General features: G+C 39.4%; 1 protein-coding gene across 1 annotated transcript; it reads right to left on the reverse strand.

The window, feature by feature from the left end:
* Window positions 1–5,944: 5,944 nt before the first annotated feature.
* Window positions 5,945–12,911, reverse strand: LOC120799364 (COP9 signalosome complex subunit 9). Its single transcript, XM_040144485.1, has 3 exons — window positions 12,798–12,911; window positions 10,404–10,476; window positions 5,945–6,587 (listed from the first exon to the last, which is right to left on the reverse strand). Exons 1-3 carry the CDS (start codon window positions 12,891–12,893, stop codon window positions 6,550–6,552), a joined length of 207 nt encoding a protein of 68 aa, XP_040000419.1. The 5' UTR covers window positions 12,894–12,911; the 3' UTR covers window positions 5,945–6,549.
* Window positions 12,912–12,975: the final 64 nt, after the last annotated feature.

The following is a 12,975-nucleotide window of genomic DNA, read 5'->3' on the forward strand; positions in this document are numbered from 1 at the left end:
CAGGGGTTTCCTTCAGAAGTTTATGGCTATGAGAAAACAGCCGAGTCAGCTGATTATGGCAGAAATTTATTAAGTCGGAAAATCTCCCAAAGCCCCGAAACCACGGGAGGACGAAGTACTCTGCTCTTTTACTTCAGTAATAATAGCAATACAGCGATGTAAAAATACTAAATTACAAGTAAGGCCTGTTTTCAAGATCTTACAAAAGTAAAAATACAGAGGTATTATCAGCAAAATGTACATAAAGTACCAAAAGTAAAAGTATTTGTTATTCAGACAAACAGCCCATTAGACTGTGATTTTGTTATATATTATTATATATTGTTACTGATTCATTATTGTGAAAGTCTTATTTTACAGTTGTACTTGATCAATTTGGAGTTTATTTAACTACATTAGATTGTTTACTGTTTTAATCTGCAAGAGTGTGTCCTATTTTATAAACTGATTTTTGTTTTCTGTATAAAATCTCATCATTTCTCAAAATTGTTTCCTTTCCATCATTCCAGAGGCTATATGGTTGTGACAAAGATCAGATAGAGTCATAGATAAATTTTAAATTGGTCAAAATTTGTAATTAAAACCTCACCTGGTAATAAAACAATCGCCAGCAGGAATCCTGTGTGGATCAGGGAAAGCGATGGTCGTCCAGCACGGGCCATTTTCTGTCTTATCTGCTTCCTGAGGGAAAAGACAGAAACAATATTCAGTCATGATGTTGTAACTGAACTGTATTTGCAGGATGAACCTCCGGTATTTTACTATACCATTACAATGATACTAGACTTGGATTGATCCCTGCATCTTTTTGGTTTTTGTGTGAGTTTTTCAGCAAACTGTTAGATATAGAAATCCATGAGAAAACAATGAACTTGGAGCAAAGACACAGCTTTTATCTCACTAGCTGATGCCAAGACAATAGAGAGGATTGGGGACATGCTTTAATAGAGCTTTTCAGGGATTAGTGAAAAAAAAAAAACAAGACTTCAGTTCTGAATGTCAGAATATCAAATAGAGAACCACTGTACTGAACAATCAAACAGGCTAAAGCTTGAAATGTACTTCTCTATTACTGCACGGTTGGATGTTTAATTACAGCTGCTGTGCTCAAAAAGAGAGATTCTCTTCTATAGTTTCACCCAGGCTTATAAAGCTGAGCACTCTCTCCCTTTTCATCCAAAAAATAGTTGCAGTCTGTGTGCTCCCTTAACTGAAAATATATAAAATTTAGCACAAGTGGCACTCACACATGTCCTTACCTACAAAGGTGCTGAAGTTGTGGCCTCCTGAGATCACCTCTGGATCCAGCGGCTCTCTGGATCAAGCTTCTCGAGAGGTGGGAGGGGGGGGCTCGCTGCACTGTGGTCTAAGCTGTCTAAAACCTTTACCTCTCTGCTCCCCTGTATGGGACAGACGGGCAGGCAAACATTTTTAAGGAGCCCCCTTGATCATTAAAAACAAAAAGGCATGTCATACGGCTCCAACGTGCTGTTAGGCGCTCCGGGATTGGTTCTTGCACTGCCATCCGTCCAACCAATAGGGGGTCCTGTAATTAGCAGACGTGAGCAGCACGACTGCTCGCGATGGAGAAACATTAACAAGGTGCCATTTAGCGCCGGGTTTCTTTCCTCGCAGGTTTGGAATTTGGGGTCATCATGCCAAGTGACACTGTATCTAAGCCACTAGTTGATTTTTTAGATTTGAAATTTACATATATGTCTCAGTGGGTGTGAACTTAAAAACTGTAGACTGTTAAATCCACACAGCTGGAGGCCTGTGTTACAGGAGCACAGATTTACAAAGAGGTGGCACTGGTAAAACATTCAGTGAAAACAGTAGAACAAGGGGTAGTCCGGATATTCATGGTACTTTCCTGATGATACACAAGAAAAAGCATGGATAAACAGAATCTAGTGACAAATACTTAGTGGTAAATAACAACAATTTCTTTTAACAATGGAAAGAAAATACAGGATTCAGTCTTTTGTGTTTTATTCTCGACAGACTTCTCAGTAAGAAGTCTGTCGAGAAACTGAATGCAAAGAATAAAAACTACCTCTGAAGTAATAACTGTGTTGCATCAGTATATTGACAAATGTGTGAGCAATATTGTCCAGGATGACGGGAACATGACTCATTTCACTTAAAAAATCCAAGAAGCAGTTGCACCAGCTTTCATGGTTTCTAAGCTTGGTGTCAGCCGGGATGTCTGAAGTCGTTACTCAGCTCTTTTTCTAATGCAGGAAAAAACAATTTTACTGAAAGTTTGATTATGGAGTTTATTCAGATTGGTTTGTTTTTTGCAACCATTCACAGATTATCTAAATCTCTCAGACCAATAAATTTATTTATGTGGTTTCAAGAATACACAAGAAAGAAAATAAGCATTCTTTTCCACCCACACCTAAAAAAAGCTTACTTTCTTGCACATGCATGTTTTTTTTATTCAGCAACATGGAGGCTGGAGCTGGAGTCATTAGAGGAACCAGGCCTCATACAGCGGGCCACTAATGAAGCAAACTGCTGCTGCTGCTGAAGAAGTCGGCGCCATTAGGACCAGCATGCCAACACCACTGTTTTGTTTGGTCCAGGATCCTGATGCTTGGACTGTGCCACGTAGCGTGTACAGCCCACAGCCTGCATCAGCGCTATGGAGCTGTATATATATACATACAGCCCTGTCAGATGAACCCTGTGATCCTTAAATGACACAAACCTTTGTGTTCCAAATGTGTTCATTTGAATTGATTTTAAAACCAGAGGTTATTTACAATATTTATTGTATAAAAGTGGATATTTTTACAACAGTTTTTCATACAACTGAACTGGCAGCGTTTAGGTTTGTTTGGGGAAGATTGCTTTTGTACTACTAGTGGCAAGAGCTACATGTATCAGCCATTTATCCTGAACTTTTAGCTGGATATTTCAACTGTTTATTCATTGCTTGTGTAGACTTCTACTCATTAACTAGTTTTGACAAAACCTGTGGTGTTCAGGTATTACAGCCTACTCAGTATGTGGATTTGTGTTTTTCTTAATCAAATCGTAATTTTTTTTAAACGAGCTGAGCTCCTTCACAATCTTTCCACATACCTCCTGGTAACTGCAGAAGTACCTCTGGCGTACAAGTACCCTGGCTGGGAATCACCTAAGTAGTAGAGCATATGTGTGCGTGTATAGCAGAGCCTCAGCAATAAATATCAACATGTTTTGATTCCTATTGTCTCTGTTAAATTAAAAACTAAGCTAAATCTATTTATTCTGCCTTAAGCATCATCTGCTCCTCAGTGCCTAAAAGCTGCTTTTCTACTACAGTCTGCCCCCCTGGGACTGTGTCCCCCTTGCATGACTGATAGTGACTCAGCCTCGGTTATGATCCCTGCAATTTACTCATTTAAGAATAAGTGGGGCAGTCTCAGAAGGAGACAAAAGGTCGTCTTCCTCAGTTTAGAGCAGAAGAGCCATCAGGAGAGGTGTCCTTCTCTTTCGTTGCACGGAAAATTCACGGCAACCCAACAGAAATTTGGGCCCAGAGAAACCCATTAAGCGTCTCATGCTACTTGTGAAAGAAAAGCTCATTAAAAACAGAGACCCTTGTAAAATGCCTGTCAAATGCTTTTATGTAAATACTTCATTTGTGGTTTAAGTTGCACATCATACACAAATAAATCAACAGCAAATCACTCTGTGATTATTAACAATTTAAGGTTGTTCTGTCAAGCTAGAGAGGGAGGAAAAGTTTGATTGAACAAAGAACTTCTGAACATAAGTTATTAGTACTTACAATGCGAAGAAGAAAGCCAACACAATGAAAGTTGTGACAGTACCTCAGATATTCAGTTTCAAGTCTGCTTTCTAGGTCAGAGCTTCCAGTGATCAAATAAAGCTAATGTACATAGTTTCAAAATCTCAGATGTTCAGTGAAATGTTCATGTTTATGTTGCAGTCAGTTTCTACAAAGAACTGAGACTAACAGATCATGTTTTCTTTGTCAGGGCGTCTTCGGCCGTTCTAGCGGCGTGGATCTAGGGATGGCAGTGTTGGTTGGTCCACCACTTTGGTCCAGCCTCAACAACTAACGGAGAGATTGCCATGAAATTTTGCACAGACATTCGTGGTCCCCCGATGATTAGCCCTACTCACTTAAGGTGAGCCGATGACTTTTCAGCGCCATCACCCGATCAAGATTTGTCCAGTACTTTGGTTTATGACCACATACCTGCAATTCTAATGACGTTCCCATCATCCTCTGGTGTACTCTGGGTTTCCTGCTAATGAGAAAAAAGTAAGCATGCTAACACAGTACACCAAGATGACGAACATAGTGAATATTGTACCTGCTAAACATCACCTTGTTAGCATTAGGAACATGTTAGCATGCAAAGTTAGCATTTAGCTAAAAGCTCTGCTGTGCCTAATTACAGCCTTCCAGAGACGATGGCTGTAGACTCTTAGTCTTGTAAGGGAAATATAAATTATAGCCTCCTCTTATCTTATTAAATAATCTATTTCAAATAGATTTGCAGAAAGAATTATTTCTGTTCCTCTACAGATTAAAAGTTATGTTGTGCCTTGTCTGAACAAGCTAATCAGGACTTTCTTAAACCTTTTTAATAAAGCTGATTATATCCTGCTGTTACAGACACCTCTGTTTTCTGGTCCCAATCCCTGAGCCTGTGCTCCATGTTACAAACCCCAATCGGACAGGGCTTTGTGTGTACTGCTGGTTAATGCACTATTGAGAGTTTTTTAGTGTAATTAATACCATTGTCTTGTACGTCACTGTTGGACATTTCTGTGCTGACAGCACAGTCGTTTGTTTTGCTGAATCTGTACAGCAAGCTTTTTCAAAAACCTGCAGTTTGCATTTTGTGCTCTTCATATGCCTCTTATCACTCTCTGACCTGTGCTGAATAGTAATAAAACCCCAACACGCTCTTGCCCAGAACTGGAAATATTATTGACCTTCAGATCAGCACCTTCACTGTTGCTGATACGGAGGGAGTCTCTCATTATACAGTTAATAATTTGATTTGATCAAATCTACCTTACTGACAAACTGAGAATGAAAAATACTATATGGTGCAAAAAGCTAGGCTGCTCTCTCACGTTCTGTAGACAACATTCTTGAAGCAGTCTTTTTAGACAGTGGTGATGTACATCTCCTTACACACGGCAGCCTGTGTGCTGTTTACTGTTTACCTATAGGCTGATAGCTGCAGATTCCACCACTACCCACTATATTTTATTGCAAAAACTCTGCTGGCTTTCTCATACACAAGGAGTAAGTCTAGGTGACTGTTTGTAATGCTCTCCTCTGAAAGTTACCAGATTTTATTTTCTTGCACTGGCTGCAGGTTATCACACTCAGTCTGAGTGCTGCCTCATGCTTTAGGTTCCTCAGGTTAGTTTTGACATTTTGCACTTCATATTCCAGGAATAAACTGTAAAAAAAAATTCTGTGGTTTTAAGATTTGGCAATACTGGAACAATTCATTAGTCTTATAATTAACCTTATTATCAGCTCGGTAAAAGGCTGCACCTTGGGGGAAATAAGTACATAGAAGTACATAGAAAAATCTTGGTCTTCAGTGCACAGAACTGGGACAAATTACTACAGAAAACACTACATCAAAAAAGAACACATGACTCATTTGGTCACTTTCTAATTATAATTAGCTTGGAATAAATAATTGAGAGTTAAGAGATAGTCTTTTGCTCTGACTTAAGTTTGTAAAACTTCCTTTCAAAGTATTGAATATAATAATAAAAACATATATATGAATACATCATAGCAGTGTTCACAGTGGCAATTTCCATCTTCAAAATCTTACTTTTTTTTTATGTAAAGCATCTTTGAGCATCTGGAAAAGCACTCCATAAATAAAATGCACCATTATTATTGTTAAAAAGTGAATCATGAAAATCCACACACACTCATAGCTTCTTATATTCAAAGTGCTATTTATTGAGTTTCAACCAGAGTCACATGGAGACTTCCATAATAAAAAATAGTGTGGTGGCATAACTACTGTACACATATGTACAAATTTTTGACGTAGCAGGAGACACTGTTTGAAAAAAAACACAGCGTATGTGACTATCACACACTATCATACAAATAATTTAACCCATTTTAGCAGACCATCATTTATCATATACCATCTGCAGCATGTTTAAGGCGACAACATATGGAGCCTCTGCCCATCATATGTATAATTACGTTACTAACAGGTGTTCCCCAGCACACTGAAACCTGCAATCCGCCTTAGGAGCAATCAGAGGCATGAGCACGATACAAGCTAATAATTTTAACATACCATATTTGAAGGAATCCTTGGGATCTTAAGAATTTCACAACATCTGGAGCCGAGGACAACTTTTTAAAGATGTTTTACAAAGCCTGAAACTAAGACAACTATGAAAGGAAATTGTATGTCATTAGACAGTAAATGGCAGGTTTGCTTTCCACAAAAAAATAAAATAAAAAAAGTGGTGTGGAGTTGTGTGAGTATCATCCGTCATTCCTCTGAAGACATGTTAAGCCTTTCACTGGATGTCATCATCATCAAACAAATCTTCAAAGTCTGTGGAAGGAAAACAAAAACACATTAATTGCACTAAAGTTACATAACAGCTGGACAACAACACTGTGGCTGTATTTCAAAAGTTTTTGCAAGCCAGGCATTTTCTCATAAAGCAGCCCTGTAGGTTGGTGGGTCAGAGGGGTGCAGGGTGATAAATATAAAAGGATCTGGGAATGCACTTGGTGAGGAGTCTGCAGAAAAAGCCTTCCTGTGGGTCTGACAGTTTGTGAGGTCAGAGGTCAGCAGGAGAACTGTAGAAACATGCATGATAACATGTGCCACATCCTCTGTTGCAGGTAAGCTACATTTAACACTCACTAAATCCACCTTAAAAGAAAAATACGCTTTCATTCTTTTAGTGAATGTATTAACATTCACAGCTCTGTTTTCAAGAGTTTTTCAAAGAAAAATGCCAAACATTCGCTGGTTATGGCTTCGCCAAAGTGAGAATTTGATGCTTTTCTTAATCATTTGGGTTTTGGACTGTTGGTAAAATAAAACAAGTAATTTGTACACATCCCCTTGGGCTGTTGGACTTTATTACGGCCATTTTTCACTATGGCACTACTAGGCACAACAACAGCTGACTAATGGAGAAAATAATGGACAGCTTAATAGTTAATGAAAATAATCCTTAGTTTGCAGCCCTGGTGTTTTTCCGGTAAACTAAAAAATAGGGCAACAACTAATTATTTTTGTCATTAATTAATACTGATCTATGAAATGTCAGAAAATACCAATCATGAATCCCTACAGCCCAATGTGATGCTTTCAGATGTTATGTTTTGTCTGACCCCCTGTCCGAAACCCAAAATTGTTCAGTTCACAGTTACATAAGACAAAGAAATCGGCAGATACTCACAACTGAGGACCTGGAACTAGATAACCTTTGGCATTCTTTCGTGAAAAATGACCTGAAACCATTAACTGATTAGCAACTATGCCGATGAATTTTCTTTCAATCAAGTAATCGATTAATCGACTGTTTGTTTCAGGTCCAGCAAAAACTCTTGAGATCCTTTAGGGTGCTACGAGCCTGGAGGAAGAGTCCACAGAACTCACATACACACTAAGTAAATAATATAATCACAGACACCTGGTAAACACAAACACACACAAACACAAACACACACACGCTGAGGAAGGCAGAGCCCAAAATGTCCATGACTGCTGCTAAAGGTTCAAAAACGTATGAAGAAATTTTGAGTGATGGTTCTAAACTTATATGTTAACTTTAAAAGTGTTCCATTGTGCAATATAAATAAAGTTTGCTCACTTGCTGTTGAACAGTCTGTATTCAGGCTACAGACATTGTGCTTAACCTGCACTCAGGAATTTGCTCTGAATATGTGTTGTCTGTCTGTGCACAAAATGCTGTTTTCAAACATGTCATCAAACATACAAAACACAAAAATGTTAGACACAGACAACACAAACAGCCCATGATGGAAAACAATATTTTGAGCATAATTAAAGCCCCCCCCACACACAAAAACAAAACCCATTGCATACAATTAAAGACAGGAACCTTCAGGTGACACAGCTCCTCCTGCCATGTTGTTGAACGTTAAGGGCAATATCACAAATCAAGAAGCAGGACTGCTTTGTGGAACCGTTTCTCAATAATTTCACAGTATCTCTCAATATAAAATTACATATTATGTGATAGAGAATTTTATTAGTATCCGCCACTCCTGTAAGAAACCATGCAGGAAAAACTGAATGAATGAGAGCCCGAACTGATAATACTGCATTCTGAAACTGATTCCACCAACCTGATACTACACGACAATTCTAAAAGGCTAAATTTATGATTTACTTATAGTACTGCAGTTTCAAATCAGTCTAGTAGGCACAGGCTTTGTGAAAAGCCATTTAGACGTAAACACAATCAAGTCATATTCTCACAAAACTGCTGAAGCCTGAATACTTCTCAGCAGCGTGGAATAACACAAATTAGCACAAAAAAAAAAAAAAAAAAAAATTGTCACAGCAATTTTACTTTTGTGACTGTGAAAGAATTAAGCGAGTGTGACGCTGATTGTTTTAAATGAATAAACGTTTAAAATCCCTTTATAAAAATGAAGGCCAGGGGATTGGAAGCTGCCTTCAATGAGCCTAGAGACAGTTACGTGGTACACATCTCTATCAAATAGAATAAAGGCTGCCACCCTAAACGGGCCTCATACAAAGCACATCCACAGAGCTCCTGCTGAGGAGTGTGCGTGGAATCTGTGTCGCACATGGCGAGAAGTCGTGGCCGTTTGATGTAGCAGCGCCTCGGGACAGAGATCACACTACATTATAAAATGCAGTTTGTAAAAGGGGGGGCCGGGTACGAGGAATGTTTTGGGGCCTGTAAAGAAGTTTCCTGCAGTGTACTGAAGCCCCGGGGTGAAAAAACATCATGTGTTAATAAATCCAATCTGCCCTGACTGACAATTTTGTATTTGAAGATGACAGACTCCTCAGTTCACTTTCAATTACCTGGGAGACAAAAATAACTTGTACTGACGCTTTAAGAGGATCGTTACAGCTCAAAGTGCTGTAAGGTTCTGTCTGGGGATATATAACTGAATCGACACTTTTCAAAAACAAAACAAAACAAAAAATCAATAATAAAGTTAGAGACACAGATTCTGTATGTTGAATCACATTCACACATCTGATTCAAAATCTGTGAGAATTTAATCAGTAATCTATACAGCTGCCGAAAAACCAACTCTTGGTAACTCATTTGAAGTAACTAACTAGTTTCGGTGTCTTTCGCACATTGTGCCCAAAGTTTAAGGGTTCAAAAGAAAGTAAGCGAACTTTTGCGGTGTGGGCACTATGTGTTAAAAGGACCATATCTCACATACAGTTCTTTCTGTATTGATGTAAACCGACTCAAATTAAAAGCTGAGACCTGGCACTTCAATGGAGAATCCATGATTTTATTTCAAATTGAATGTGCAAAAGCACAGAGCCTGAAGAACAAAAAATGTGTGACTGTACAAACACTTGCAGTCTGCACTGCCTGCGGGGACGTGTGTATTTGTGACAAGTCCCTCCAATCACATAGCTTTAGTGAAGAAATTTACACACAGGCAAGGGTGTCAGACTCCAACCAGTTTTTGGAAGCACTTCGGAAAGGTACAACATAGGAAAGCATGACAGAACAACTGTTGTATCCACAACGTGTAATGTGGTTTAAAATACAAAGGTGGCACCACCGACCTCACTGATCATTTGAGGCTTTAGAGTATAAATAAAGAAGAGTGGTCATGTTCTTGATACCAGCAGGAGCAGTCAAAACAAGGCAAGTAACAGTAAGATCAGCATTAGCAACACTAGTCCAAAACTCCTCCTGGTGGAAGGTAATGACTGAAGTAGTACATGGGCATTTGGCTCTTAATATTCAATATAAACATTGTTTTGAGAAACCGATATCTTTTTCATTTCGCTATCAGCGGTTATTCAACTAAATTCATGTGTGAAAAACATATATAATCCTAATAAATCAGAGGTGAATCATGATCAGCATCACGGTGTATCATTACAAGTGGATAATTACCAATTCATATAAATATTCGTATCCGACTGTAGACCCTTATTTCTGTAACTGTCAGAAATGGGCATATTATCCTTTTAAACATAGATATATGGGTAAGGCCAGTGGTGTGAGCAATATTTGCAGATAATACTGACTTATCATTGACCTGACTCAACATTTTAACGCAGGGTTCAAACGGACTGTGTAATTTATGAGAACCTCGGTTTGTTAGGTGTGAGGGTAATGCACGGAAAGTTGTGAGTATGTGACGAAATCTTTACCATTGAAGAAGTCTGCGTGAACTGCCTTTTCATTGGCGGCCAGGTCCATCAGCAGTCCTGTGCTTCCCCCAGCCTGCCGGAGAACAAACATGCAGCTCACATGCACAAATTTCAGCTAAAAAAGTCAGCCAGTAGCTTACGGGCAACCAGCTTACGGACAACCAGCTTACGGACAACCAGGAAAAGTGCCTATTATATACAGTCTGTTTAGATAAAGTACTCAGTATAATTTCTTTGTGATCAAACATAAAGCTGCAAAGACCCCCCCCCTTTGACCACCTTTTATTTTTGCTGCTGCAAGTCCTTGTTTTCATCCCAACCATGGGAAGGCTTATCAATCCAAAAGGCAACTTTTTGTTGGAGGTTCCTCATCTGTTTTAATAGACTCTATTAAAACAGTTACCGTAGCTAATTTGCTACTTTGTAAAATGAATTAGATCAGTGAGATAATAATATATACTTTATATACTAAATACATAGAGAACCGTGCTGACACTGAACTGACAGAGAGCAGTAAGTGCGTCTGTTGTGTTAATGCTAATAAATGTAATACTACCGGAATACACACAGTATATCTTGCTTCAAAACTACCACTACACCTGCTTTCCGCCATAATGTAAATATCGGAGCCAACAGTGTGAGTCATTCATGTAGCCTGATGAGAAGAGACAGAAAAAAAAGAAAAAAAAAAAAAAGACAGCCTATTTTTTATTTTATTATTTATTTTAACACAGTAATATTTCAACTACAGACGGTCTCCCACAGGTAAAAGTGAAGAAGTGAACACAGCTTTATTTAATTCATGATGAGTTAAAGTCAAGATTTTACTCTTACTTGAGTACAGTTTTTGGTTAGTCCACCCAGCTCTGACTGGAGCAATTATCCCATAAGCCAATCCTGTGGCTGCAGTGTAATGCGTAAAATCATCCAGATACAAGTCAGGAGCTTCAGTTAATCAAACATCAAACACGTCAAACATCAAAATGGGGGAAAAAGTGTTTTCTGAGTGACTTTGACCGTGGCATGATTGTTGGTGCCAGATGGGCTGGTGCGAGTATTTCTGAACTGCTGATCTCCTGGGATTTACTCACAGAAAAGTCTCTAGAGTTTTTACTCAGAATGGTGGGGGGGGGCTTCCAGTGAGGAGCTTCAGATGGAAACACCTTGTTGATTAGAGAGGTCAGAGGAGAATGACCAGACTGGTGGGAGCTGACCGAGAGGCTACGGTAGCTCAGAAAACCACTCTTTACAACGGTGGTGAGCAGGAAAGCAATTTCAGAATGGAAAGCACATTGAACCTTGAGGTGGATGGGATACAACAGCAGAGGACCACGCCGGACTCCACTCCTGTCAGCCATAAACAGAAATCTGAAGCTGTAGTGGGCACAGGCTCACTAAGACTGGACAGATGGAGACTGGAAAAAAGTAGCCTGGCATGAAGAATCTGGATTTCTGCTGAGGCGCGCCGATGGAAGGGTCAGAATTTGGCATCAACAGCATGAATCCATGTACCCAACCTGCCTTGTGTCAACAAACACTGGGTTGTGTCAACAAACACCACCACCAGCCTGGATTGTTGACAGTCCAGGCTGCTGGTGGTTGTGTAATGGTGTGGGGAATGTTTTCTTGGCACAGGTTGAGCCCCCGAATACCAATCCATCATGGTTTGAATGCCACAGCCTATTTGAGTACTGTTGCTGACCATGTGCATCTCTTTATGGCCGAAATGTACCATCTTCTAATGGCTACCTCCAGCAAGATAATGCACCACGTCACAAAGCATAAGTCGCCTTCAAACTGGTTTAATGAACTTCAGTAGCCTCCCCAGTCACCAGATCTGAATCCAACAGAACACCTTTGGGATGTGGTCTGCAGAAATTGTGTTTTACAATCGTGTCAACGTGGACCAGGATATCAAAGGAAAGTTTCCAGCATCTTGTGGAGTCCAGACCACGAAGACCTGGGGCCGTTTTTTGTGCAAAGCGAGGCCCTACCCAGTATTAGTACGGTGTTCCTTTCGTTAATAAAGTGCTCGGTGGGTGTATATTGGCTGGTTTAGTTAACAATACACTCGTGATACGTCAAACAGTTTGTATGTAAGGTTAACTTGCAACCTAATTAGGGATAAAATAAAAGTTACTAGCTAACTTAAATCAACGTCTGTCTGTGAGAAAATAAACATTAACGTTACCGTGTGTGTGAAATTGTTACTTATTAAACGTAACTACTAGCTAAGTTAACATTAAATAGCTAGTGAGCTATGAAAGTGTTAGCTGTAAAAAAAAAAATAATAATAAAAAAAAAAAGAAAAAAAAAAGGTCATAACAAAGGGAGAAAGCCGGTTGTCACGGATACCGAATTCGAATTAGCGAATCAGCTAGTCAGCTAACAAACCTCATCCAGGTCCACGTACGGTCCAGCGCCCTCGGGAAACATCTCATCCACTGCGGGTTTCATGGCGGCCGAGTTTGACTGATCTTTTAGCGGCATGGATGAAGAAGAAGACGGTGTATTTTTTTTCGTCAGATTTTCATCCAGTTCTCCCAGCTGGAGAAGCTACACAGCTGAGCTG

This window comes from Xiphias gladius, chromosome 14 (assembly GCF_016859285.1).
Source record: "Xiphias gladius isolate SHS-SW01 ecotype Sanya breed wild chromosome 14, ASM1685928v1, whole genome shotgun sequence".
In the NCBI taxonomy this organism is placed as follows: domain Eukaryota; kingdom Metazoa; phylum Chordata; class Actinopteri; order Istiophoriformes; family Xiphiidae; genus Xiphias; species Xiphias gladius.